Source organism: Pyrus communis, chromosome 16, assembly GCF_041283825.1.
Source record: "Pyrus communis isolate YQ-2024b chromosome 16, ASM4128382v1, whole genome shotgun sequence".
NCBI lineage: Eukaryota > Viridiplantae > Streptophyta > Magnoliopsida > Rosales > Rosaceae > Pyrus > Pyrus communis.
This window is the reverse complement of record NC_142580.1, coordinates 5,718,651-5,741,172: the sequence shown is the minus strand read 5'-3', so window position 1 is coordinate 5,741,172 and position 22,522 is coordinate 5,718,651. Positions and strand designations below refer to the sequence as shown.

The 22,522-nt window shown below is 40.9% G+C and overlaps 5 protein-coding genes and 1 non-coding gene across 7 annotated transcripts; 2 read left to right on the top strand and 4 right to left on the bottom strand.

Moving 5' to 3' along the window:
• The first annotated feature begins 774 nt into the window (after positions 1-774).
• Positions 775-2,983, top strand: LOC137731416 (uncharacterized). Its single transcript, XM_088687305.1, has one exon. It carries the CDS (start codon positions 1,698-1,700, stop codon positions 2,628-2,630), a length of 933 nt encoding a protein of 310 aa, XP_088543431.1. The 5' UTR covers positions 775-1,697; the 3' UTR covers positions 2,631-2,983.
• Positions 2,984-3,431: 448 nt separating this feature from the next.
• LOC137731463 (GDSL esterase/lipase At3g26430) lies at positions 3,432-7,533 on the bottom strand. The gene is made up of 5 exons (XM_068470572.2): positions 7,213-7,533; positions 4,948-5,157; positions 4,665-4,834; positions 4,207-4,477; positions 3,432-4,039 (listed from the first exon to the last, which is right to left on the bottom strand). The coding sequence occupies exons 1-5, from the start codon at positions 7,457-7,459 to the stop codon at positions 3,780-3,782; spliced, it is 1,158 nt and encodes a 385-aa protein (XP_068326673.2). The 5' UTR covers positions 7,460-7,533; the 3' UTR covers positions 3,432-3,779.
• A 1,876-nt stretch (positions 7,534-9,409) lies between these two features.
• On the bottom strand, positions 9,410-12,222 carry LOC137731462 (GDSL esterase/lipase At3g26430). 2 transcript variants are annotated; one of them, XM_068470570.2, is made up of 5 exons: positions 11,884-12,222; positions 10,600-10,809; positions 10,235-10,404; positions 9,877-10,147; positions 9,410-9,778 (listed from the first exon to the last, which is right to left on the bottom strand). In XM_068470570.2, the coding sequence occupies exons 1-5, from the start codon at positions 12,056-12,058 to the stop codon at positions 9,504-9,506; spliced, it is 1,101 nt and encodes a 366-aa protein (XP_068326671.2). In that variant the 5' UTR covers positions 12,059-12,222; the 3' UTR covers positions 9,410-9,503. The 2 variants fall into 2 exon arrangements, with proteins under 2 accessions (XP_068326671.2, XP_068326670.2); XM_068470569.2 differs by having other exon boundaries at positions 11,818-12,219.
• A 1,021-nt stretch (positions 12,223-13,243) lies between these two features.
• TRNAR-ACG (transfer RNA arginine (anticodon ACG)) lies at positions 13,244-13,316 on the top strand. Its single transcript has one exon. It is a non-coding gene; the product is annotated as a tRNA-Arg (tRNA).
• Positions 13,317-13,384: 68 nt separating this feature from the next.
• On the bottom strand, positions 13,385-15,463 carry LOC137730665 (GDSL esterase/lipase At5g14450-like). Its single transcript, XM_068469635.2, has 5 exons — positions 15,036-15,463; positions 14,746-14,955; positions 14,484-14,656; positions 14,042-14,312; positions 13,385-13,935 (listed from the first exon to the last, which is right to left on the bottom strand). The coding sequence occupies exons 1-5, from the start codon at positions 15,343-15,345 to the stop codon at positions 13,685-13,687; spliced, it is 1,215 nt and encodes a 404-aa protein (XP_068325736.2). The 5' UTR covers positions 15,346-15,463; the 3' UTR covers positions 13,385-13,684.
• Positions 15,464-17,277: 1,814 nt separating this feature from the next.
• LOC137731095 (eukaryotic translation initiation factor 4B2) lies at positions 17,278-21,073 on the bottom strand. The gene is made up of 3 exons (XM_068470171.2): positions 19,655-21,073; positions 18,017-18,490; positions 17,278-17,642 (listed from the first exon to the last, which is right to left on the bottom strand). The coding sequence occupies exons 1-3, from the start codon at positions 20,791-20,793 to the stop codon at positions 17,618-17,620; spliced, it is 1,638 nt and encodes a 545-aa protein (XP_068326272.2). The 5' UTR covers positions 20,794-21,073; the 3' UTR covers positions 17,278-17,617.
• Between the last annotated feature and the right edge of the window lie 1,449 nt (positions 21,074-22,522).

The window sequence follows — 22,522 nt, the reverse complement described above, 5'->3', positions numbered from 1 at the left end:
AAAACAATAATAATAAAAATCTCCACCTAAAGCACTGCATAATAATAATGGGCAAATTCGATTTCGAAATGACATCATCTGTCATATAACATGAAATCATGTCTGTTATTTTATACAGTAAGTTTGTAATCTTTATAGACAACTTTACATAAGACTGATCCATATATGTATGCGGCTTTCTATAGCAGGTTCGACCATCTTCAAAAGAAATATCAAATTAAAATTGATGGCTGATATCATTTTAATTGAGCATTCTTGATTAAAATGCTCAGTTGATATATAATTGCATGAATTATTTCTTGATTTTTCTATGTGATTTAAAATAAGTATTAGACCCTAATTTTCCAACAGGTTCTCCTACAGCAACTTGCAAAGATTTTCCAAGTTCATTCAGTTCGATCACGCGCTGCTGGTTTTTCAGCAAGAGGTGTTACAGCTTCAACCAAATCTACCAGTATAACAGAAACATTGCATGGTCTTCCTGACAGCATCCTTGAGTTGCTGAAGGTTATCCTTCATATGATCGCCTTGCACCCGTATATCTTCATCAATGTCATAAGAAATCTACATAAGCATATTATTCCAGAAAGCTAGCTATAGAGAAAGCTGTGCAGGTACCATAGCTATACGTTAGATTCTTTAACTGCAAGTAACACTTTCTCTCTTTCCAAAAGCTCAATGATAGCACTCGTGGACCACCAGTCTTTTGTTAGTGCTTCTTGCTCACCTTTGATGTATATGTTGTGTGCGCACATGAGCGACTGTAATTGCCCTACTGAACGTAAGTCGTGATAAATGAAGCTTCAGTAGGCTGCTCCCGACTCTGCAACTTCAGTAGTCGATCAAACTGACTCTTGAGAAAGGTAACAATCGATTCATTTAATCTGTTCCTGAGTCTTAACTGTATCACGGAAATGTTGTTCTTTCCATTTCACCAAATTTACTATATACAGACTGTAAATCTCCCCGCCCGCCATAATCCCTTAGAGCTCGTTTAGTGGAGACTCTGAGTTGGAGCAAAGCAGATTCCTCTCATCTTTCTGCACCTGCCACCCAGGATTCCTGCTATCTACTCACTTCCCACACACAACTCGCTCCCTACCGTTCAATCCTGGAGTAAAAAAAGACGTGGTAAAACAGTAGAAATTTTAATTAAAACACGTAAACCATGTGGAAACATAATTACCGACATCGTTAATCCAAATTAGTCTCCCTTACCCCACCCATATGCCCTCCCTAACATTAACCTGTTGAGTTGTTTATTTTTCTGATACGGTGTCACATGAACTTCGTACGTGATGGAAAAGGTGCTCGTTTGCTTTTTTCCATGCATGAAAAAGATAGATTTTATTGAGATCGAACTTATCCTCCATACCCAAACCACTTCCAAGACGAAATAAAGTAGGTTTTGTTATAAACAGAAAGCCAGTAACAGATGGGAAAAAAGCTCGCACAGTTTACATGAAACGTAAGCGCTTTACGTTTTAAGTTTTGTGTAGAGTATCGCTTGTACTATCATAATATAAACTGTTTCCTCTCGGCCTCGCTTCTCTCTTCCTCTAAGTCTGCCAGTTTGGGTTGGATGCCATGCTGTAAGAAAACCTGCGAAATTCTTTCCGGGAGGATCTTAGCTAATCGAACGCATTCCTCTTTCGTTCGTTAAATCAATTGGTTTTCTTACATTTCGTTCAGTAACCATGCACGATTCAATTGGAATTCCGGCCTGCTTCACAGCCGGCACTCCAAGGCCGGCCGACGATCCAACCCCAACCGGCGTGATCAGGTCGGGGCAGAGCGTGTTCATGTCAGTGTACAGCACAAAGATAGCCGGCCAGTGCCGGCTGATCACCGTCACCTGGTGCAAGAATCTGTTACTCCACGGCCTCTCTGTTTCGGTGCAAGGCCAAAACAGAGACGAAGAGTACCGGTGCAAAGTTGAGCTCAAGCCGTGGTACTTCTGGCGCAAGCAAGGCTCCAAGCAATTCACGGTGGACGGCAGCGTCGTGGACGTCGTCTGGGACCTCAAGGCCGCCAAATTCAACGGCGAAACGGAGCCACAATCGGACTACTACGTCGCCATTGTCTGCGAAGACGAGGTGGTTTTGCTCGTTGGCGATCAGAAAAAAGACGCATTCAGAAAAACTGGCTGCCGGCCGTCGCTCATAGAGCCGATTCTGGTTTCGAGGAGGGAGCATTTGTTCGGGAAGAGGAAGTTTTCGACACGAATCAAGTTTCACGAGAAGGAGAATTTCCATGAGATTTTGATCGAGTGCAGCAACGGCTCAGATGGGTCTGATCCGGAGTTGGAGATAAAGTTTAATGGGATCCAAGCCGTTCGTGTGAAGCGGCTTCACTGGAAGTTCAGAGGCAATGATTGTGTTGACGTGAACAGAAACAGAGTTGAAATTTTCTGGGATGTTCATGATTGGCTGTTTGGCTCCGGTCCGAGGCACGGCAAGTTTATATTTAAGCCGGTATCGGCGGAGCATACGGCTGAGCCCCCGTCGCTTTCGGCCGTTGATCAACCTTTGACCGAAAAGGTAGGTTCTGGTGTGGGAGACGAGCATGATAACGCAGGTGGGGCATCCTCTGTGTTTACCTTATTTGTCTACGCGTGGAAGGTAGAATGAGGTGATTAGCGGCATGATTGGATTAAGTTAAGGTAAGTAATTAAGGATAAATGTGGGTGATTAAGGGTCCACGTTGATGCAGATTAAGAGTGAGATTTCGAGATATGATGTGAATTATGAAGAGGTGGGGCCAAGTGGTTTAGGAGTTTTTGCTACAGCTGGAATTGGGCAGCATGGAACATGATTAGACAAGGACACATTGGATCACTGTCCCATAATCCTCCAAGTCCTATTTATCCAATTACCTATTTATGACGTATATATTTGTTTTTTTTTCCTTCTTTGTTTTTCTTTTTGTACTTAATTTTATTATTGGTTTTTTAGTATAATTGTTTCTGATAGTTTGTGTGAGAGTCGAATTCTTTTCGTGCGACAGTCAAATTCTTTTCGTGCGACAGTCAAATTCTTTTCGTGATTATGAAATAACCGTGTTTGTATCACTTAAATTTTATGTTCAGGTGTTGGTCAAACGTCGGGCAGAGACTTAGTGTCGAGGCGTCTAAGTGGAGTAGATGCGATTTTTTTAATTTTAGTTAAATTTACTATATAATACCTCTTATTTTATAGTAGATAATATCGTTTGTTAAAAAAAAAAACTTATTTATATTAATTGTATTGAGTTACAAAAATTACAAAATAGAATGATGAATAAATTATAAAGTGCTAAAACATATTAAAAACAAGCATATAATTAATATACATCTAAGCATTTAACAAGTTTCTTATAATTTATTAAAATTAAAATTAAAATAAAAACGATCTATTTTATATTTTTATGAGAGTTGCAACCTAGATGGTATATTTATCCAAAACCCTTGGATATAAAGTAATATTCTTATTCAAGGATCTGACCGTTGAATCTTCTGAAAAGTGCAAGTACAAAAGTGAAAAAAAGAAACATATAAAAATCTAGGGTTGGCCCATAACGGCATGCCAATCACGTGACATGCATGCAAACCTCTAAAACGACAGGAACATAAATCCTCGACGGCATGGGATGATGGGCCTCTTTGGTGGCCCATCCACTTTTGTTTGATATTCTTCTGTTTGGCAAAAAAACAAGCCCAATAATACATTCCAAGTGAAAAAGCAAAAGGAAAAAAACACCCACAGAACACAAGCGTGAGTTTGGTGATTCAGTGGTCCTCCCTAACTGCAACGACAGGCCGTTTTCAACGGGTTTGGTGGGTCCGAAAGGGAGCCATTCACAATTTGTTGGAATATCCACTTGTTGGCTGCCTCCGTGAAGTGGGTCCCGTCCCAATTGATCCGAACCGTTGGATCATCGCACGATTTGGCTATCAACGTCTCTGTGCCGTTGATAATTTTCTTGGCCCCACACTTTGCGTACCGGTCGAAGTTATATTTGCCACCGTGACGACAACATGCGATGAGGGGATTCTCAAAACATACAGATTCAAAATTGTGAACTTTTTTTTTACTAAGAATCGGTGTATAAAATACATTACTCAGCTGGACGGCCAAATTTTATATGAAACCAAACGGCAATGTGAGCAATACATTGATGCATCGCATAACTTTTGCTTCCAATCATATAAGCGAAGTGAGGTGTTACCATATATTTTGGCTTGGGTGATGAGGGTGTACTTTACTGAGTAGACATCCACATAGTTGATTGCAGCCAATGGAAGATCTTTCTTGAGTTGAAGCACAGCTTCCTTTAATCTTTGATTGAAAAATTGGGCCACCTCATTGATCTGATCCGCACACCCATATTTATTTATTTGGGCCGGATCAGTGACGAAGCGGACCAAAACATAAGGGAGGCAGCCCAGCGGGCCTGTGTTATGTATCCAAAACGATCTTCCTCCTTGACCATATACACTCTGTAAAAGAACAATATCAAATTGTAAGTAGTATTAACATCAGCCGCTCACGCGCATGTGAACCATTTCTAATCGTTGATAGATTGCGGGTCTCATATGCATTTACTATCAACTCATCTCGTGCGAGTGAGCTACTGATGGTGAGAATATAAAGAAAACATGAAATGAAAACGAAAGAAAGATCAACCTTGATGGCATTTGAGAGCTTGGTGAGCACATATGGAAGATATGCCTTGACTTGTTCTGCGGTCCAATTGAGTTTGTAGCCAGCAGTGATATCATTTTGGCCGATGTCAAAGGTATATAGGGCTTGAGAAAAGTACTCTTCCTTCGGCAGCGATTTCTCAAATAATTCACCTATGTCAAGGGTATATATTCTATATTGCATTAACTATATATTACTAAATTTAACGGTCAGATGAAGGCTCGAGAAGTAAAAGGAATTCAAGGCTGGTAGAGGAGTAACCAACCTTTTGTGCGATAAATTTGGGATCGTGTGCGGAAGTCGGAGAATTGAAGAAGCTGCACGTCCAATGAGATGGGACTCGCCCCACTTTGGGAAATGGTTGTGTTTGGAGGTATAACGGTTGATCCAGCTGTGGCAAAATTGGCTCCATGGCCGAAGTTTGATCCCATCGAGTCAAGAAATGCACTCAGATGAGGCAACCCCAAGCCTTCCGCTTTCAAACGACAGCAAGAAAATAACATCTTAATTAGTATAATTTGGACGTGTAAATAAAACTGACTTCATGTGTCAGGTCACAAGTGCAACGGTGTCTTGATCGTGTTATTTGTAAGACACATTCTACATATAAGATCTTTTTGTATTTCATCTTGTTTGATCTCGCGCGGCCTCCCTCCATTGTAAAAGTTGCTCTCGCATGTCCAACGGGGGACCCACCCTCCTTTTCAAAAAACACACAGCACTTTGATGTGATGGCCAATAGTTAGGTTCCGATGTCCTACGGTACAGATCAAAATTCTTTTTTTTTAGGGCAATTTTTTAATTTGATTTAACGGTTCTGTTCGGGCCCAAAATAATATTGTTGGGCCGAGCAGCGGGTTGTGCTCGGCCCAGGGTTGTCAAGTACTATGGGCCGAGTGATAAATCCCGGACCAGTTGGCAAGATCGGTCGAGTCCTATCCTAAGAATTAGCCCAGATAAACAGAAAAGGCCGAGGAAGTCCTGGTGCGACCAGGATTCCTGGCCGACAGAGAATAAAGCCTCGAAAAAGGGGAAAATTCAAAGTCCTAGTGGGAGTAGGTTGGTTCGAGGTAGAGTTAAAGCGGGACAAGAACTCCCAATCAAGATAAGGATGCAATTCGGTTTCAAGGAATGAGGTGCTATAAATACAAGAAATCATGCAACAAAGAAAGCCCTTCAATTGAGCATACAATCGCCCTGCGCAAAAAAACCTCTCAAATACCTTGAGATTTTTTCCTTTTCTTTTTCTGCCAACACACCTTCAGTTTGGATAAACAGCACTGTGGAGGCACCCGGCGAGCACCTTCAGTTTGGATAAATAGCACTGTTACCGCAGAATCAGCCGACCGAGAAGTACCTTCAGTTTGGATAAACAACACTGCGTCAATGCCGACTGGTTACCTATCTAAGTCTCGGCCGAGAAGGGTTTTCGAACCCTTGTTGGTAGAGGTCACCTTGCTAGCCTTCTCGGCGTAGTCAGGTGTTACGAATTGCGTTACTCGGCGTACTGGACGCCGAGTGATTTTATGATTGGATACTCGCAAGTAAGTTTCAGAGTTCGGCACTCCGACGGCCGAACCACATTCACCATCAAGACATACATCACATTTGAGTACCTGTGTCCATATAGTTTGGTCTTGATTCGACGTGCTTATACTCTTACGAATATAATCACAGTAACCGAATCGGGCTCTGACGATTTGTGAACTTCGCAGAATTAGTAGCCTTGTTTTCAGGCTATAGAACCCAGAGACCGAGAGTGTTCCTTCCTCGGTCGCAATCGCAAGATAGAGAAGTCAACGACGCGCTCAACGCGACATCAACGAATTTTACTCCTCGGCCAAGCTCGGCCGACGAGTTAGCACGCCCCGCATTCAACCGAAGGACGTAGTTAGCCTATTAGTTACTCGGTCTGCGCGCCACGTAGGTTTTGTAATTTTTAGAGTCAACAGGTTCAGATATATATTTTTAAAATCTGAAAGTAAACCCATCTAACCGTTAAAATTTAAATCCATAACGATCAAAATAACAAAATATATTTTTTTTAAAAGTACAAAATTTTAATGTATATTAAAGTTTGACTAGTTGGTGTGATTTGTTCGGTTTTTTAAAATTTTGTCGGAATTTAATTTGTTTTTTAGATTATAACATTCGTAAAACTAAATTAAGATAATTAACTCAAAGTTACAAAAAAAAAATACTTATTGAAAAAAAATTAAGGTTAAAACCATTTCACACTAATTAAAATATTTTAGGTCATGAACTTTAAATCGGGATGGTTGGGGGTGACATTCACTATCCCAAGACTTAAATTCTGTCTTTTAATAGACCTAAATATTTGAGTTTGGTCCGTTAGAGTTGCTAATTGAGACAATTGAGATCTATGCATGTGACATTTTCACATTAATTTTACAGTCCTCAAGTGAAACAAACATTATAGCAAAGGAAAACAGAGACATTAAAGTTCCTAATTGAGAATCTGATCATAACATCATAGCTGGCAAACAGAAAGATGTTGCAGAAGTAGTACCTATGAAATCGATTACAAGACGGCCGTCGGAGAAACGGCCGGACGGGACGTGAAAGTAGGTCTCTCCGTTGGGGTAAGGGGCTTGTCCGAATGCTGCAGATAAACCCCCGGTGTCCGAGTTCGAATCTCCGAAATTGAATATGGCCGGAAAAGAGCATGGCCCTGTGCAAATGCCGGGACTCGGAAGTAGTGTTGCCCAAATTACAAGGCCGAAGAGAACATGATGTTTTAAGAAAACAAATTCCATGTGTTGAGTGTATAGAGAGAGAGAGAGAGAGAGACTCAAGGGGAGAAGTATAGAAAAGTAGACGGCCTTGTTTTTATAGAGAGACGACGAAAGGGGGTCTTTCTTTATCTGTTTCTTGCCAACTGCATTGACCACTTTGATGGAATTGGATCCTCTCCTGCGCAGCCCATTCGAACCGTTAAAATTTGATCCAACGACTTAAAACATGAGGTTCCTCTAAAAGTTATAATAATTATAACCGTTTGATCAAATTTGAACAGCCTGAATAGGCTGCTCATAAGGATCTCCATCCTGAGCTCAGAAGAGGATCCAGTTCCCACTTTGATAGCATGGTCTTGAAAAAAGAATTTAAAAAGAAAGATAGTACTTGCGTGTGTATGCGTTCATTTGCTTGATAGATACTCATGATTAAACGATTTTAATTTCTTTGATCTTTTGTACATGTGATCCTTAAATTATGGTTAAGAAAATCGATGTTTTCGGTTATGACCAATATCAAACGTGTACAAAGCGCGAGAGATAAGATCTTTTGCTTTAGGCATTAGCTGTTCAAATACTCCACCTACATTGAAGTTTATAAGGTTGAAGTATGAACAATATTAGCTTGACAGTCGACACATTTGCTATTTAAAAGGCTACAATTAGCTGCACTAGAGAAAACTAGATATTAATCTAAGTAGTACTACGAACGATTTGGGATCTCGAAGAAGGGACATCGTAGAACTCGCCGTATTGGACGTCCAAGGAGATTGGACTGATTCCACTTTGACGAAGAGTTGTTTTCGGGGGTCTTACGGTTGGGGATAACGTTGCAAAGTTGGCTCCATGAGTGTGTTAGCATAAACACAGCACCAGGATCATGCAAAGCAAGTTACCGTGATCAAAACACAAAACCATAAACCATAAAGCAATGCACAGAGAGAAAACATACCCGCAAAAGAGTTCGAAGCTGCTGCCATGCCTGGTTTCTGCATCAAAGTCGTGGTGCACCTTCTCCTCTCTGCAGTGAACGAGACTCTCAACTAATAATAGGTCTTAGTCTTATATCGAGTACACACTGTGAGAGCAAAGGCCACCATATATCTACTATACAATCTTAGCCAAATTCTATAAGGATTCCCCTATTAAAATCCATATAGAATTCCAATTCGTTCCAAATAGCAGTCCAGTTACAACATGGATTTACAAATCCATTCCCAACAAGACTTCCTACTCAATCTCTAATCCTACAACCAAGTTTACCGATTCATACTCATGCTCATATTCTAACAGAGTGAAGTTGCTGCCCATTGAATCAAGATATGCACTAAGAAATGGAAATCAGAGGCTTTAGCTGAAAACAAAGCATTCAATCGAGCGTTAAATATTAGATAATTTTTCTTGAGCAATTATTTAGAGATGTTATTAATCCATGTGTTATAATGTATATCGTTTTCGATCACATGGCACAACGGAAACTAAAAATAAAATAAAAAATACAGCAAAAAGGTCAATGAACTGTATATTCGTTGAGGTTAGAGTTTAGGCAATAGCTACCAGTCCAGTAGTCTACCATACTTGCAAACTGTATGGATGAGAAGATGGAAAATGGAGTGTACCTATGAAGTCGATGACAAGGGGGCCATTGCAACAACGACCGGCCGGGCAGTGGAAATAAGACTGCCATGAGGCGGACCCGCCTGGCCGAAAACTGCAGAGAAGCCACCGGTGTTGGAGTTTGAGTCGCCGAAGTTGAAAATAGCCGGAAACTTGCATGAAGTCGAGGCCAAAACCAATAATATCGGTGCCAAGCTCGACGTGAGCGACACCAAAGTGGTCACAACTAGTATTCTTGAGGAATGTGATTCCATAGGGAATGCATACACACACAGACTGAAGGAGAAAGCAGATGAAAAAAAAAGAATTTAAAGACTTTGGAGAGACATTAGGTCACCACTTGGTCCTTAATCCTAGCAAAAAATAAAGATTAAATTAACAAAAGATTCTGATGACATAAAGTATTTTATTTGAATTTTAGAAAAAAAGATAGCATCAGATCTAAATTCTAATGAGGTTGCTGCTGCTTTCCATGGCAAGCAAATTTCAATGGAGTTGGTGGGTCTGAGAGTGAACCATCTACAATCTGATCGAAGACTCTCTTGTTAGCTGCCTCAGTGAAATGCACACCATCCCAATTCACCCAAAGTGATGGGTCTTGGCATGCCTTTCCCACTAACACATCTTTTCCATGAACCCTAATCTTTCCTCCACATCCAATTTGCTTGTTGAAATTGTACTTCCCACCATGACCACAGCATGCTCTTATCGGTTGCTCGAATCCTGCGACATTTTGTATTACATGTCAGCAAACCGTCGAAGAATACAAAACACGACATCATAAACTTGACAAAAGTGGTTTCAATCTAGGAAGGGCTTACCATGCTTTTGTGGTTGGCTAATGAGGGAGTACTTGGCTGAATAAACATCAACATAAGTGATTTCAGCCAATGGTAGTTCTTTTCTTAACTGAACCACCGCTTGTTTCAATCCCCGGTTGAAAAACCGAGCAAGTTTATTGTAAGGCCTGACGCATCCGGCCTTGTCAAGCTGCGCGGCTGGGATTGGTAAGCGGTCCAATACGTAGGGAAGACAACCAATGGGACCTGTATTGTGTATCCAAAAGTATCTACCTCCTTGATTGTATACATTCTGCGTGAGTACACATAGAAAGCACATCACAACCAAATTAATGACTAATTAAATCCAAATTTAGGCACAGTTTGAATTGCTAATTACCTTAACAATGCTGCTAAACTGGTTCAGCACATCAGGAACATATGCCTTGACTTGGGTAGTGGACATGTTCAAGAACAAACCGGATGTTAAATCATTCTGGCCAATATCAAATGTGTATAAAGCACGAGAGAAATCTTCTGCTTTAGGCATTAGCTGTTCAAAAACTCCACCTGCATTGCAACTGATCTTCTGGATTAGCCTACATTGATACAAGTTTTCTCAACGAATAAACTGTGTAGATGTGCGTAAGGACACTGCTCGGTTTCCTTACGTGCAAATCATAGTTTGCCACATATGCTAAACGCACAAATGCAACCCGTTAAAATACAGAAGGAAAAGTATATGTGCACATGTCAAATTGTGACCTCGACTACGAGCGGTTTGGGATCTTGGTTGAAAATCGTAGAACTCATTGTACTGAACGTCCAGGGAGACGGGACTAAACCCGCTCTGGCGAATGGTTGTGTTCTGAGGCCTGATGGTTGAGCCCGCCGTGGCAAAGTTGGCTCCGTGAGTGAAGTTGCTTCCCACAGAATCAAGATATGCGCTAAGATACGGTAATTCAAGGCTGTTCGCTGCAAACAGAACATTCAATCAAAATATTATATTTTTATTATACAATTATATTCTACTTTAAATCGATGAATTTAAGCTTAACCACACAATATGATCAAAATTTTAGTCAGATATCGAACTCAAAACAACTATAAACGTCAACGTCGTTCATGTGAGTCGACCAAGAACCGCTAAACTAGACCCGTAGTACTAATATTACAGATTCAGTCCAATTACTAATTGTCAGATAATCTGATTTGGTTAGATTCGTTTCCTGTATAAAACCATGTGATGTCATATAAGTTAAAACAGAGGCGGGTTGGCGTTTTTGGTAGCTTCCCACACTGACTCAATTATCTTATCCACATTTACACGTCACACTTTTTTTTTCGGAAGGGTTAGGCAAGATTAGTTCTTCATTGACAATCCCTGTCCGAAGCACCAATCTTCTCTTTCCTGAAAAAATTGAAGGTTGCACTAAGAACTTCCCGCACGTCAATATCAAAGAAGAATTGAATTGCAATTACAGAACTCTAATAACTCTGTTTGAACTTGAGACGTATTTCAACATTAAAAACGTAACATTAAAGTAAGAGCAACTTTTGATGCCTGAGTTGGGACATAATATTTTATTTCACTCTACAATCAACCTAAGCGTCGGTGGAATATTTCTATTCAAATGATCGACAAACAAGTACATGAAATGAATAATTGCACGACCAAAAAAAATAAATGAATAGTTGAATCGATCATCATGGTAAAAAAATAGAAGAGGATCGTCTCCGGATTTATTTTGTAGGAATTTTAGAAATTCATACATTATAATCATTTATCGTACATCATGATGTTAATTTTCGTCAGATATTATTTGTATTTAATTTCAAATAAAAAAAATCAAATAATTTCTATCTAAAGCGATCAAAATGTAAGTCAAAACTTAGGAGGTCTAGGCGAGGCGAGTATCTAGACATGTTTAAGCGGGACGTTTTGGAACACTGCGGAAGAAGATGAAAAGTGTGGAAAAGTACCTATAAAGTCAATGACGAGACGGCCATCGCAGTAACGGCCGGCGGGGCTGTGGAAGTAGGACTCACCGTGGGGCGAACGCGCCTGGCCGAAGAGCGCAGACAAGCCGCCTGTGTCGGAGTTTGAGTCACCGAAGTTGAATATGGCCGGAAATTTACATGGAGACGATGAGGCTGCCAAGCTCACTGATAGTAAAATTAACATAGCAGTCGCAACTAGTAGTTTTGAGAAATGAGATTCCATACCGTCTGAGGAAACAAAGAAGAAGAGAAAGAAAAGACAATCACTTATCTTGCTGAAATCGGCTTTTGGCTTTTGGAGCCGAATTTGTCGATTTGTATTTGTTTAGTTTCCCTACAACTCGCTTTTATCGGTCTTGACTGGAAGCGCCTGGCATTTTTCACGAGGGGTCTACTCGGATTTGAGATGATTTTAAACACTTTAAAATCCTAGTGCAGAATTAAAGGATTTTAGAATTCATTCAAATCTAGGTGCATGGATTTTAAAAGATTTTAGAATCTATCCAAATCTAGGTGTAGTCAATTAAAATATTTTAGAATCCATTCAAATCTAGGTGTAATCAATTAAAATATTTTATAATTTATTCAAATCTTGGTGTAATCAATTATAAGATTTTAGAATCCATTTAAATCTAGGTGTAATCAATTAAAAGATTTTAGAATCCATTCAAATCTAGGTGTAGTCAATTAAAAGATTTTAAAGTATTTTAAAATCTATCCAAATCTAAATGTATTAAAAAAAATTAAAATTTTGAAGGATTTCAATAAGTTGTGGATTTTATGGGATTTGAGAGTAAAAACTATATATAGTCAAGAGCAAAAAGAAACCAGCCTCATCCCCTAGGATTTCAAAATCTTCCACCACAATCCATCACAATCCATTCAAATTCTTTAAAATGCATATGAATTTTGTAGGAGTCTTTAATCTTCTTAAATCCTATCAAATCTATTATTTTTAAAATCCTTTAATATCTTAGGGGATGTAGTCGAACTCGGATTTGAGAGGATTTTAAAAGACTTTAAAATCCTAATGTAGTCAATTAAAAGATTTTAAAGGATTTTAGAATCCATTCAAATTTAGGTGTAGTCAATTAAAATCATTTTAGAATCCATTCAAATTTAGTTGTAGTCAATTAAAATCATTTTAGAATCTATTCAAATCTAGATGTAGTCAATTAAAAGATTTTAAAGGATTTTAAAATCCATCCAAATTTAAGTGTATTAAAAAAAATTAAGATTTTAGAGGATTTCAATAAGTTATGAATTTTGTGGGATTTGAGAGCAAAAAATATATATAACCAAGACTACTACACCCCCCTTAGTTTGACTACACCCTCCTAATAATTTGCTTTCAACTTTTCGCCATTTTATAATTAAATAAATTAAATCCTAGCCAAATCGACATCCGGACTTCATGGCCCAATGGATAAGGCGCTGGTCTACGAAACCAGAGATTCTGGGTTCGATCCCCAGTGAAGTCGTCTTTTTTCTCTATTTTACAGTTCAATTTTTTTTGCTCTTCCCTCTTTCAGGTACCCAGATCTATTCATGAAACACAAAAAACTATGCTCAACGTTAATTGAACGATATTTCTGGTTGATTTTTTACAGAGTTGATCATTAAAGGTGACCTTAAATTTCGATCAGAGTTCATTCTACAAAGTAAATCCTGAAAATGTGTCATCGTCATTGCTTCAAATTTGAATCACTAAATTTCCAGTTGATTAGAGATTCATTTTAATTGTTTCTTTTTCGGTTGAGTATTCTTTGACGTGCCAAGATTACAAGACCGGAATTGCACCATGACTCGAAGCAATGCTGCAACCCCAACCGGGATACTTGAAGTAGAATCAAAACTGTGGAGTTTTGTGACATGCTTCGGTGATTGAAACCGGAGGATCAGAGAATGCGCCGTCCATAATGCGGGTGGCTAGCCACTCGTTCGCAGCATCAGAATAGTGCCCTCCATCCCAGTTAATGTGCTGAGAAGGATTGCTACAAGGACCTCCAACTTCAGTGCCATTAACAATAGCTTTCACCCCACAACGGACAGGGACATCACCGTAGCTTCCACAGCATTGAGCTAGAGGACTCGTAAAACCTGCTCATTCCACACAACGGAGAAAAAAGGGTTTAGGGTTTTGGATACGCCAAGGAAATGAAGCACAGAGACACTAGCTAAATGCATGAAGAGGGAAAAGACTTACCATACTTCTCCGCTTCACTGATAAGTGTGTATTTTGCTGCATAGATATCGACGTAAGTAAGAACTGCTTCTGAAAGTTTGGCTCTTAGTTTAAGCACTCTCTCCTTGAGCTGCCTGTTAAATTCTTGACACACCTCATTGTACCGCTTCAAGCAACCGTTCTGATCCAGGTCGCCGGGTTCTGCCATCTTATACGCAAGAGTTGAAGGCAAGCACCCGAGCGGACCTGTGTTGTGAATCCAAAAAACTCTTGCTCCTTGTTGGTAGAGTTGCTGCACATATTAAACAATCTGTTTATAGAGCCATCGGGATTTTAGGCATTTCATATGACAACTATGACGGAAAAAAATCTGGAGAGAAATTGTTTCTGACTTCGTGTTAATAAAGTTAACCCGACAATAGTGATTCATGAAATGAATAAGAAGAAGATCGAAACTGGTTACCTCGATTGTCAAGGCTAACTGCGCTGTTATGCTGGAGACGTTTTCCAGCAGCTGGTCTGCCGTCTTCCAGCTTAACCCGGCACTAAGATCGTTTTGTCCAATGTCTAAAGTGTACAAGGCCTTGGAGAAGTCCTCTGCTCTTGGGAGGCCGGCCTTGACGTATGACCTTTCATCTGAAAATCAATCCGTCATTCAGTGCAACAGCAGCATAATGAACAAATATTATTCAAGTAAAACGTCTTCAGCAAACATATATCCTTACCTCGAGGGAAAAGCTCATTTACACGTGCTTTGAACTGTGCAAATTGCGAAAGCTGTACGTTAAGAGAGATGGGGCTATATCCATCTCCAAACGTCCTGACATCTAGTGGCTGAATCGTAGATGCTCCAATCGCGAAATTCGCTCCAAAATGGAAGTTTGCTCCGATAGAATTCAGATAAGCACTTAAAAATGGAAACCCCAACTTTTGAGCTGCAAAAGAAAGGCAAATAAAAGTCTACAAGTAGCCTTAAATTTGAAGACAATGTAATGACAACAGATGATGCTCTAACCTATAAAATCGATGATGATACGCCCGTCTGAGAACCTGCCAGAAGGTTTACCAAAGAAGGTATAGCCATAGGGAGAAGGAAGCCGATAAAATGTCGCTGAGAAACTACCAGTGTCCGAATTTGAATCCCCAAAGTTATACATTGCCGGGAATTGACAAGCGCTGCACGATTTCTTCTGTGGTACAAGGCCGAAGGAAGTTGAAAGAGCAGCAACTAAAACAACTCCAACCGCCACTGCTTCCACACTCTTCTTCAGTCCCCATGGTCCTCTCCACCACCTGCCGATAGAAATAAACCTCGCACGGTCCATAAGAACTTCGTACTTTGTGAAATCGATAGAATAGCCTTACAGATTTGAAGGTCAACGGGCAGGCAAGTAGCATAATCTGGAAACATAATTTTATGAAATGAAAGATGAATTGTGATATCATCGCAAATATAATTGGATTTCATTTGTTAGGTGTCCACATCGGTTGTTTAAATTTATTCAAGAACAAAACAAGGTTGGATCCTTAATTTAAACACTCTCACCTCAATGATTAAGTACAATATTAAAGCCGTACCAAACTTATAGAACAAGTTATCCGCTTGAAGTTGAATCAAAACTGTGGAGGATTGCGACATGCTTCAGCGATTGAGGCTGGAGAGTGGGACAAAGAGCCGCCCATAGTTTGGTTGGCTATCAAGTCGTTTGCAGCATCGGAATAGTGCACCCCATCCCATCTCAACTTCAGTGCCGTTAACAAATCGCTTTCCTCCCACAATGGATATGGTAATCGCCGTGGGGACCTGTGTTGTGAATCCAAAGAACTCTTGCTCCTTGTTGGTAGAGTCGCTGCAAGACTACCAATATCACTATTTTGTTCAAGATTGTAATCTCTTTAAGAACATTTACAAGTTGATGCGAAAATGCAACATTGTAGCTGTTTTCATGGTTAACAATTTTCTACTCAAAGAAATTACAGGTTCCGCCCGAAGCACTTGTCATTGATGAAATGAACGTAGCCATATCCGAGACCGTAAGACTTCAAGGCTTAACAAAGAATGTATTGCGGTAGGGAGAAGGAAGTTGAAAAAAATGTAGCTGATAAATCATCCGTGGTGGAATTAGAATCGCCAAAGTTAAACCTTGCTGGGACTCGGCAACCATTACTTGATGTGTTTTGTGGACTTGGCAACCACTCCAACTGCCACTGCCTCCACTCTTCACTCCCCATGGCCCTCTCCACCACCTATTGGTACAACCTAACCTTGCACGGTCCATTTGAACCTCCTCCTACTGCTGTCTCTCACTCCCTTTTCCTCAAACAAGGGAATAAACGGCCTCTTTGGGATTGCTTCTGAAACGGTTAAAAATGTTTTCAGACAATCAAAAGCGCTTCTAACACAGTAAATATAAGTGTTTCAAAGTTACATAAGCATAAGGATTTTTACATGATACCAAATAAAAGCACTTTTAGCAAAACCGCCAATGACACGGAAAAAAGATGAAAGTGAAAGTTTACGTAACTTGAACGTTAGGTGATGGAGCTACATGGTTGTGTTCTTCTGCACTAGTTGTGCTTCTTGTGGTTCATTTGTTGAAGAAAACAAACTGATTTGGGGCTTCCTAGTTCCTACAATCCGTAAATTTAGGTTAAATGGATAGCAGGTAGCAAAATGTGGAAAATAAACATTAAAAAATAAAAATAAAAAATGTATGCGTAGCGATATCATTCATTCATCATCATCATTATAAACGGACCAGGATCCTCTCCGGAACAGCTTCTCCATCATAAACAAAATCGTAGTCAGAATCGGGAGTATTGCTGGTCAAACATCCAACGAATCAGACTACGCCACATTGGTTTTTTGAAATTATTTAAGCCTACCACAACTGATTCTTCTCCAACACAGCCACAGGAGTTTCTTCTTATCAAATTTATGGAATCTTCATTGGACTTCAATGTCACTGAATGGAGAAGAACTTCCTTGAGACGCCATGGTGACGGTGTCCCAATGAACTGCCTTTTAGAAAAGTATAAGCATAGGCTCCGGATACCGCTTCCACGGCATCGCTTGTATGGTCAACACAGAACACTTGGCTTTAACTTTGACTTGTGAGCTAAAAGTACAAAACAAATTTAAACACAAACACTGAGAAACTTCAGATGGAATTTGGATCGAGGGTTTATCCCGTAGGATTCAGAGTTAAGCATTCGCGCAACAAAAATTGAGAAACTTGAGTTCCACAACGAGGCCATGCACAAAAGAACCAAAATATCTGTATAATTCCCAGACGATTGTCACAAAAATAGACTAGTGAGTCCCATGGTGTTCAGTAAAATTGGATCCTAAGAACAATACAGGCTCCTTCACATAAAAAAACAGACAACAAAGAAAACGGAAAACTGCAATTTTACATAGTTTCACGATGCAACAATAGATCGTCAACGCAAGAGTTTTCCCAGTGCCGGTAATCAATAATGCTTGCTCCATTTCCCAGAGCAAAATGAAGAAAACAAAAAGAGTGAGGCAAAATATTATTTGGTCCTGTTTGTCAGAAGCGCAATTCAACGAATCCATAGAAACGGCGCAGTTGTTCACCATCTTTCTCTTGACCTTGCCCTGCCAAATAAACAACCACCAAACGTCATATGCATTTTGAGGCATTCATAGACAAACATTTAGCTCTGAAAGCACATATTATGCTGACTACACAGGCGTAAATCGCCGAGAATGGATTGTTATTTTGAGATGTCCCAATTCTTTAATAATCAAATGGTCATTCTTTGAAAGTTTTTGATCCAATTTTAAACTTTTTCTTACAACTATTAATCAACTTTGTCCCCATGCATTCTTGAGAGTTCTGGGATCAGGCTACTAAATAGCATAATGAAAAAATTTATTTCCTAAGCATAACAGATCAAGTTACTTCTTAAACAGGTTAACATCCTCCATAAGACTGTAAACAGGAAAGCACAGAAGCACATTATTCTCACCTGCCCATGTCTCTGCTCCCCAGAAATCCTCCTCTTTCCCTGCCACCATGGAATGACCTTCTGTCATCAAAAGGCCTAGCCCACGGATCTCCTTTGCCTTGCAAGGGAGACCTATCTACGTATTCCACGCTTCTAGAATCTTCAAATGACCCCGAATAAGACGGCGTCCTCTCATGAAAGTTACCGGCCCTCCCTGCTGAAGACCCAGGCCTTCCTGCCCCAGACCCAGGCCTACCAGCCCCAGACCCTGGCCTATCGATGGCCTTCTGCCCAAAGCGAACTTTGTCATCAAATTCTCGTATCAATGCCTCCAATTCCCTTTCCTTCTGTAGTACTATATCACGTAGACTTGGCTGATCACCACCAGACTCTTGCACCGTTTCACTGTTCACTTTATCCGTAGATTCTTTCTCAAGTTCCTTCTTTAGATGATCTATTTCCTCCTTCAATCTCTTTTCCTCCTCTGTTTCAGGTCTGCAACAAAAGGCTTAAGAGGTCAATTCGACAGGACACCCACAGGTTACATATAACCACGACAAGAAAGTTGAAAATAAATAGTTTGCCTACTGCTTACGAGGCAAACTACTTGAGTTTATTGATAAGGTTTCATCTGCCTACTGCATTTTGCAATGCTAAATTACTGCCAAGTGGAAAAGGTAATCCAGTGAATAATATATTTGACCAATTAAAATGCAATTCTAATAATTTCCACGTAGGTGCAATCAGGTTTGAATATTTATAAAAGAAAACAAAATTAGTACCTTGTGATTAGATCAGACTCATTCAGCAAAGAAAAAGACACCAGGCTGTTTCAGCATAATATCCAGCAAAGAAAAAGACATGGCCTTGTGCAAGGTCTCTGACCGCCTAGTTGTATGCAATGAATATCTACTTCATCGGGGAGGGGAGGAAAAAAGTTTATGTAAACTCATTTCACCCCCACACCACAAACACACAATAAGACAAGAATGTGCCCAAGAGGAAGCACTAACCCAAATATAATCTACTTGTTTCAACCATACACTAGTCTACTCGTTTCTATAGACCCTTTTCAATCGAAACATAAACTCAATACACATAACCCAAAGGTGGCAAATGGCACTAACCCATCTAGCATCTTTGCATGCACTTGGTAGTTGTTGGGAATAATTCCAGCAGTATTCTCCCGATTATTAACTAGTAAGACAACTTATGGCAAGTAAGTAGGGACTAAGATGAAGAAATGAAGAAGCCATGCAAGTAACAAATGAAGTCGAGCAATAAAAAAAAAATTTCGAAGCGCTACTTGAAGGAAATTCAAACAATAGCTTAACATGGCGAACATTCGAATTTTAATACAGGATCTCACAGGGGCATGCTTAGAACAGTCCTCATGACAAATCATGACATAGCATTTTGTTTTTAGTGTTAGCAAAGCACTAATGACTTAAAAGGTTCCCCATTCCACTTGAAGAAAGTAGACAGATAAATTTCTCCTAAAACTATACATGACTAATATTCTAAGCATCAGCAACTGGGCAATTCTTAATAGCAAAAAAAACAATCAACCAACCATTACCAATTCACCATACTTATTGAAACCATTACTTAGCTGAATGCACTACCTACAAATTTAACAAAATAGAAAGCAAAACCAACCTGTCAATACCCTGATGCTCCAGCTCGAGATCAATCTTCCGCCAATCCTTACCCCGCTCCTCCAGCAAAACCTCCCTTGGCTTGGCATCACCAAAGGGGTTTACTTTCGGCCGCGGCTTCACCACATTATCACTTGCATGCAGCCCGGGCCCTTCAGACCGGCTTGACTGAGCACTCGAAGGCCTGCTTGAGTGGGCACTCGTCGGCCTACTCGTCTTCTTGGCTTCAATTTCCGACTCCAGCTTCTTCCAATCCAACCCTTTCCCAGCCAAAATCTCCTCCCTAGGTCGAGCTGCTCCGAAGGGGTTCGGCTTATTGGTCTTCACAACCTGCGATGGCTCATTCACGCCGGCCTCGACTTTCGGAGGATCCAAAACCAATTTGGGTCGCTCTCTCTCAACTCTGTCGACCTCGCGTCCGCCTCTCGCCCAGCGATCCGGTTCCGGACCCGAATGAAATTCAGACCCAAATGGGGATGACCTAGAAGGAGCAGGCTTCTTCCCAACAGCCCAGTTATCAACCTCGTCTGCCCTAGACCAAGCTGGGCCGCCCATACCACCACCAACACCACCACCACCCCCACCCCCAGCACCAACACTACCGAGCGAGCTATACCGGTTCTGCCTACCGGAATCTACAGAAGGAAGAGACTTTTTAGTCATTGCCCAATTGTCAACCTCGTCCGCCCTTGACGGTTGATCTAAATCAGAAACCCTAGAAGGCGGGCCGCCCCTCCTGTCGTCGTCGAATCCACCGTAGGATCTTCTTCCACCACCACCCCACGACCCGTCCCCGCCCTCTCTGTCCCCGCCCCGACCCGGATTCGTACCAGAGCGACCGTAGGAGGGAAACCCGCCACCAAGGCGACCGTACTGCATTTCTTCGGCAGAGCGCTCCTTGGGGCCTGTAGGGAGGCGCATCATCTCGTCGGGAGTGAGGCCGACACGATTAGAGGCGGGGGTCGCGGAGGTGTTGTAGAATTCAGAGAGGCTCATCTTCTTCTTCTTGGTCTTGGCGCTGACGGCTTCCTTTAGGCTGGGGAAGCTCTGGGACTCAACCTTGGCGGCCGCGAGCTCCTCGGCCTCTTCTCGCTCAGCCTCGGCGGCCCAGTTGCCGACAGTACCCCAGGGTTTGTCCATCTTCGACGGTTTGCGAGATCTGTGAACGCAGTTCGAAATGAAAGGGAGAAAAATGACCAGAAAAATTTGAAAAAAAAAATGGAACGAGGCGAAGGCGAAAATATAATAAAAAGTGGTTTTATTTAAAAAAAAATAATTAATTAATAAAAAGAAAAGAAACTAGAAAGTGAGATGCGAGCTGGGGCTCCGTTATTGTAGCCGGAGCTCCGAGGACATGCAAAGAAGAGGGAAGAGCAAGGAGAGTGGGCGCGTGAGCATTTATGTGTGGGAAACGCAACTCACCAGCTAATATCAGCTACGTGGTGATTTCCTGAGGCGGTCTGATTGTGAAAGTGGGCCCGCGAGGTCGAACTGTGAACCGTTGATTTTGTGGGCCCCGAGTAAGTCGTGGGCCTCATGCAAGTTGGAGCGTTGGGGTGTTTGCGTGACTTGTTGGGTTTTGTGGAGTCACTGGAGTGTTTATGTCGACCACCTTGAGCATCCCGCTGATTTAACTTCTTGGTAGTTGACGGTTGTGATGCTCTTTGCACTGCACCTTTTTCTGAACAAAAAAACCCATCTATTTTCAGAAATTCAATGAGAGTTTTTTTATTTTTTTTTAATTTTTTTTAACTATAAATTTGTTAGATTCAATGGTAGATTTATGAGTCGATTATAGGTTTTGGGCAATTAGCCATGAGAAAGCAGAATGTATAGTATGTTTCCTGATAATTTTTCAATGTACATACAAAGAGAATAAATATTTTCTAGTATTTTTTAATTAAATAGTGTTTTTCACACACATTTTTATATTTTTCACTCCTTTTAATTTTTAGGTAAATTACAAAAAATTACCTCAACTATAGGTCCAACGTCAATCTCATACGTCATATTTGAAAAATAACAATGTCATACCTCATCTTATAAATTTGTGTCAATATCAAACCTCTGTCAGTTTTTCTGTTAAATGCTAACGTGGCTTAAGATGGACTCCACTCCTTAGTCCAATTGGATTAGAAAATTAATAAATTAATAAATAATTAAATAATATTTTTATAAAATAAGTGGGACCCACCCCTACAAATTCATCTCCCTCACCAAATTTAAATCTGTAACCAAACACTCCCATAATCCCCCTCTTCTCCATCTCCAGACCAATTCAAACAAAAAAACCCCCCTAATTTCCCTGAAACCTTAACCCTACCTCTTCCCGGATCTTCCCCTTCAGACCCATCGGCAGCTATCTTCCTCCCCACCACCTCCACCGCCACCGCCATTACCTTCTTGAAATTCTCGGCCTCCTTCATTTTTGTCCCTATTCGTTTGCTTCTAAGAAGCCATGCGCCACACACTCCCTGCTTTCCTCATCTTCACATGCGCTTCCCTGTTCCTCATCGCCTTTTTCTCCCTCCATTTCTCCCGCACCACTGACTTAATCCACCATTTCCCCATCACCCTCGCCAACAACCGCCACCATTTCATCCTCGTAATCCGCGATTAGCCTCCTCCTACCCCTCACCGCACTCGCCACGACGTCTCCTCCCTCACGAACCTCCTTCACTGCCATATCCACTGTCTCCGTTCTCTTCCTCTCGTGGGAAGTACTACTCATTGTCTTTCTAGAGACTCTACTTCCATCCACCAAAGGCAACAACTATGTTTGTCTCTTCCAGAACAACTATACCTTTGATGCCAGGCTCTTCAAAACGTTGCCGTTTACGAACTAGGCGACGCTGGCGTGCCCCATGCC

What these genes read in the sequence shown, in the direction of transcription:
- LOC137731416 (XM_088687305.1), top strand. Translation starts at nt 1,698, where the DNA reads ATGCACGATTCAATTGGAATTCCGGCCTGCTTCACAGCCGGCACTCCA.
- LOC137731463 (XM_068470572.2), bottom strand. Translation starts at nt 7,459, where the DNA reads ATGGAATTTGTTTTCTTAAAACATCATGTTCTCTTCGGCCTTGTAATT. An exon ending in AGCTCTCAAATGCCATCAAG is followed by an intron (nt 4,478 to 4,664) that starts GTTGATCTTTCT and finishes GTTCTTTTACAG; the next exon opens with AGTGTATATGGTCAAGGAGG. An exon ending in CACCCAAGCCAAAATATATG is followed by an intron (nt 4,040 to 4,206) that starts GTAACACCTCAC and finishes TTGAATCTGTAT; the next exon opens with GTTTTGAGAATCCCCTCATC.
- LOC137731462 (XM_068470569.2), bottom strand. Translation starts at nt 12,058, where the DNA reads ATGGAATCTCATTTCTCAAAACTACTAGTTGCGACTGCTATGTTAATT. An exon ending in CCAAACCGCTCGTAGTCGAG is followed by an intron (nt 10,405 to 10,599) that starts GTCACAATTTGA and finishes GTTGCAATGCAG; the next exon opens with GTGGAGTTTTTGAACAGCTA. An exon ending in AGTTTAGCAGCATTGTTAAG is followed by an intron (nt 10,148 to 10,234) that starts GTAATTAGCAAT and finishes GTACTCACGCAG; the next exon opens with AATGTATACAATCAAGGAGG.
- LOC137730665 (XM_068469635.2), bottom strand. Translation starts at nt 15,345, where the DNA reads ATGGACCGTGCGAGGTTTATTTCTATCGGCAGGTGGTGGAGAGGACCA. An exon ending in AAATGAGCTTTTCCCTCGAG is followed by an intron (nt 14,657 to 14,745) that starts GTAAGGATATAT and finishes ATTGATTTTCAG; the next exon opens with ATGAAAGGTCATACGTCAAG. An exon ending in AGTTAGCCTTGACAATCGAG is followed by an intron (nt 14,313 to 14,483) that starts GTAACCAGTTTC and finishes TAATATGTGCAG; the next exon opens with CAACTCTACCAACAAGGAGC.
- LOC137731095 (XM_068470171.2), bottom strand. Translation starts at nt 20,793, where the DNA reads ATGGACAAACCCTGGGGTACTGTCGGCAACTGGGCCGCCGAGGCTGAG. An exon ending in GAGCATCAGGGTATTGACAG is followed by an intron (nt 18,491 to 19,654) that starts GTTGGTTTTGCT and finishes CTTTTGTTGCAG; the next exon opens with ACCTGAAACAGAGGAGGAAA. An exon ending in GGGAGCAGAGACATGGGCAG is followed by an intron (nt 17,643 to 18,016) that starts GTGAGAATAATG and finishes TTTATTTGGCAG; the next exon opens with GGCAAGGTCAAGAGAAAGAT.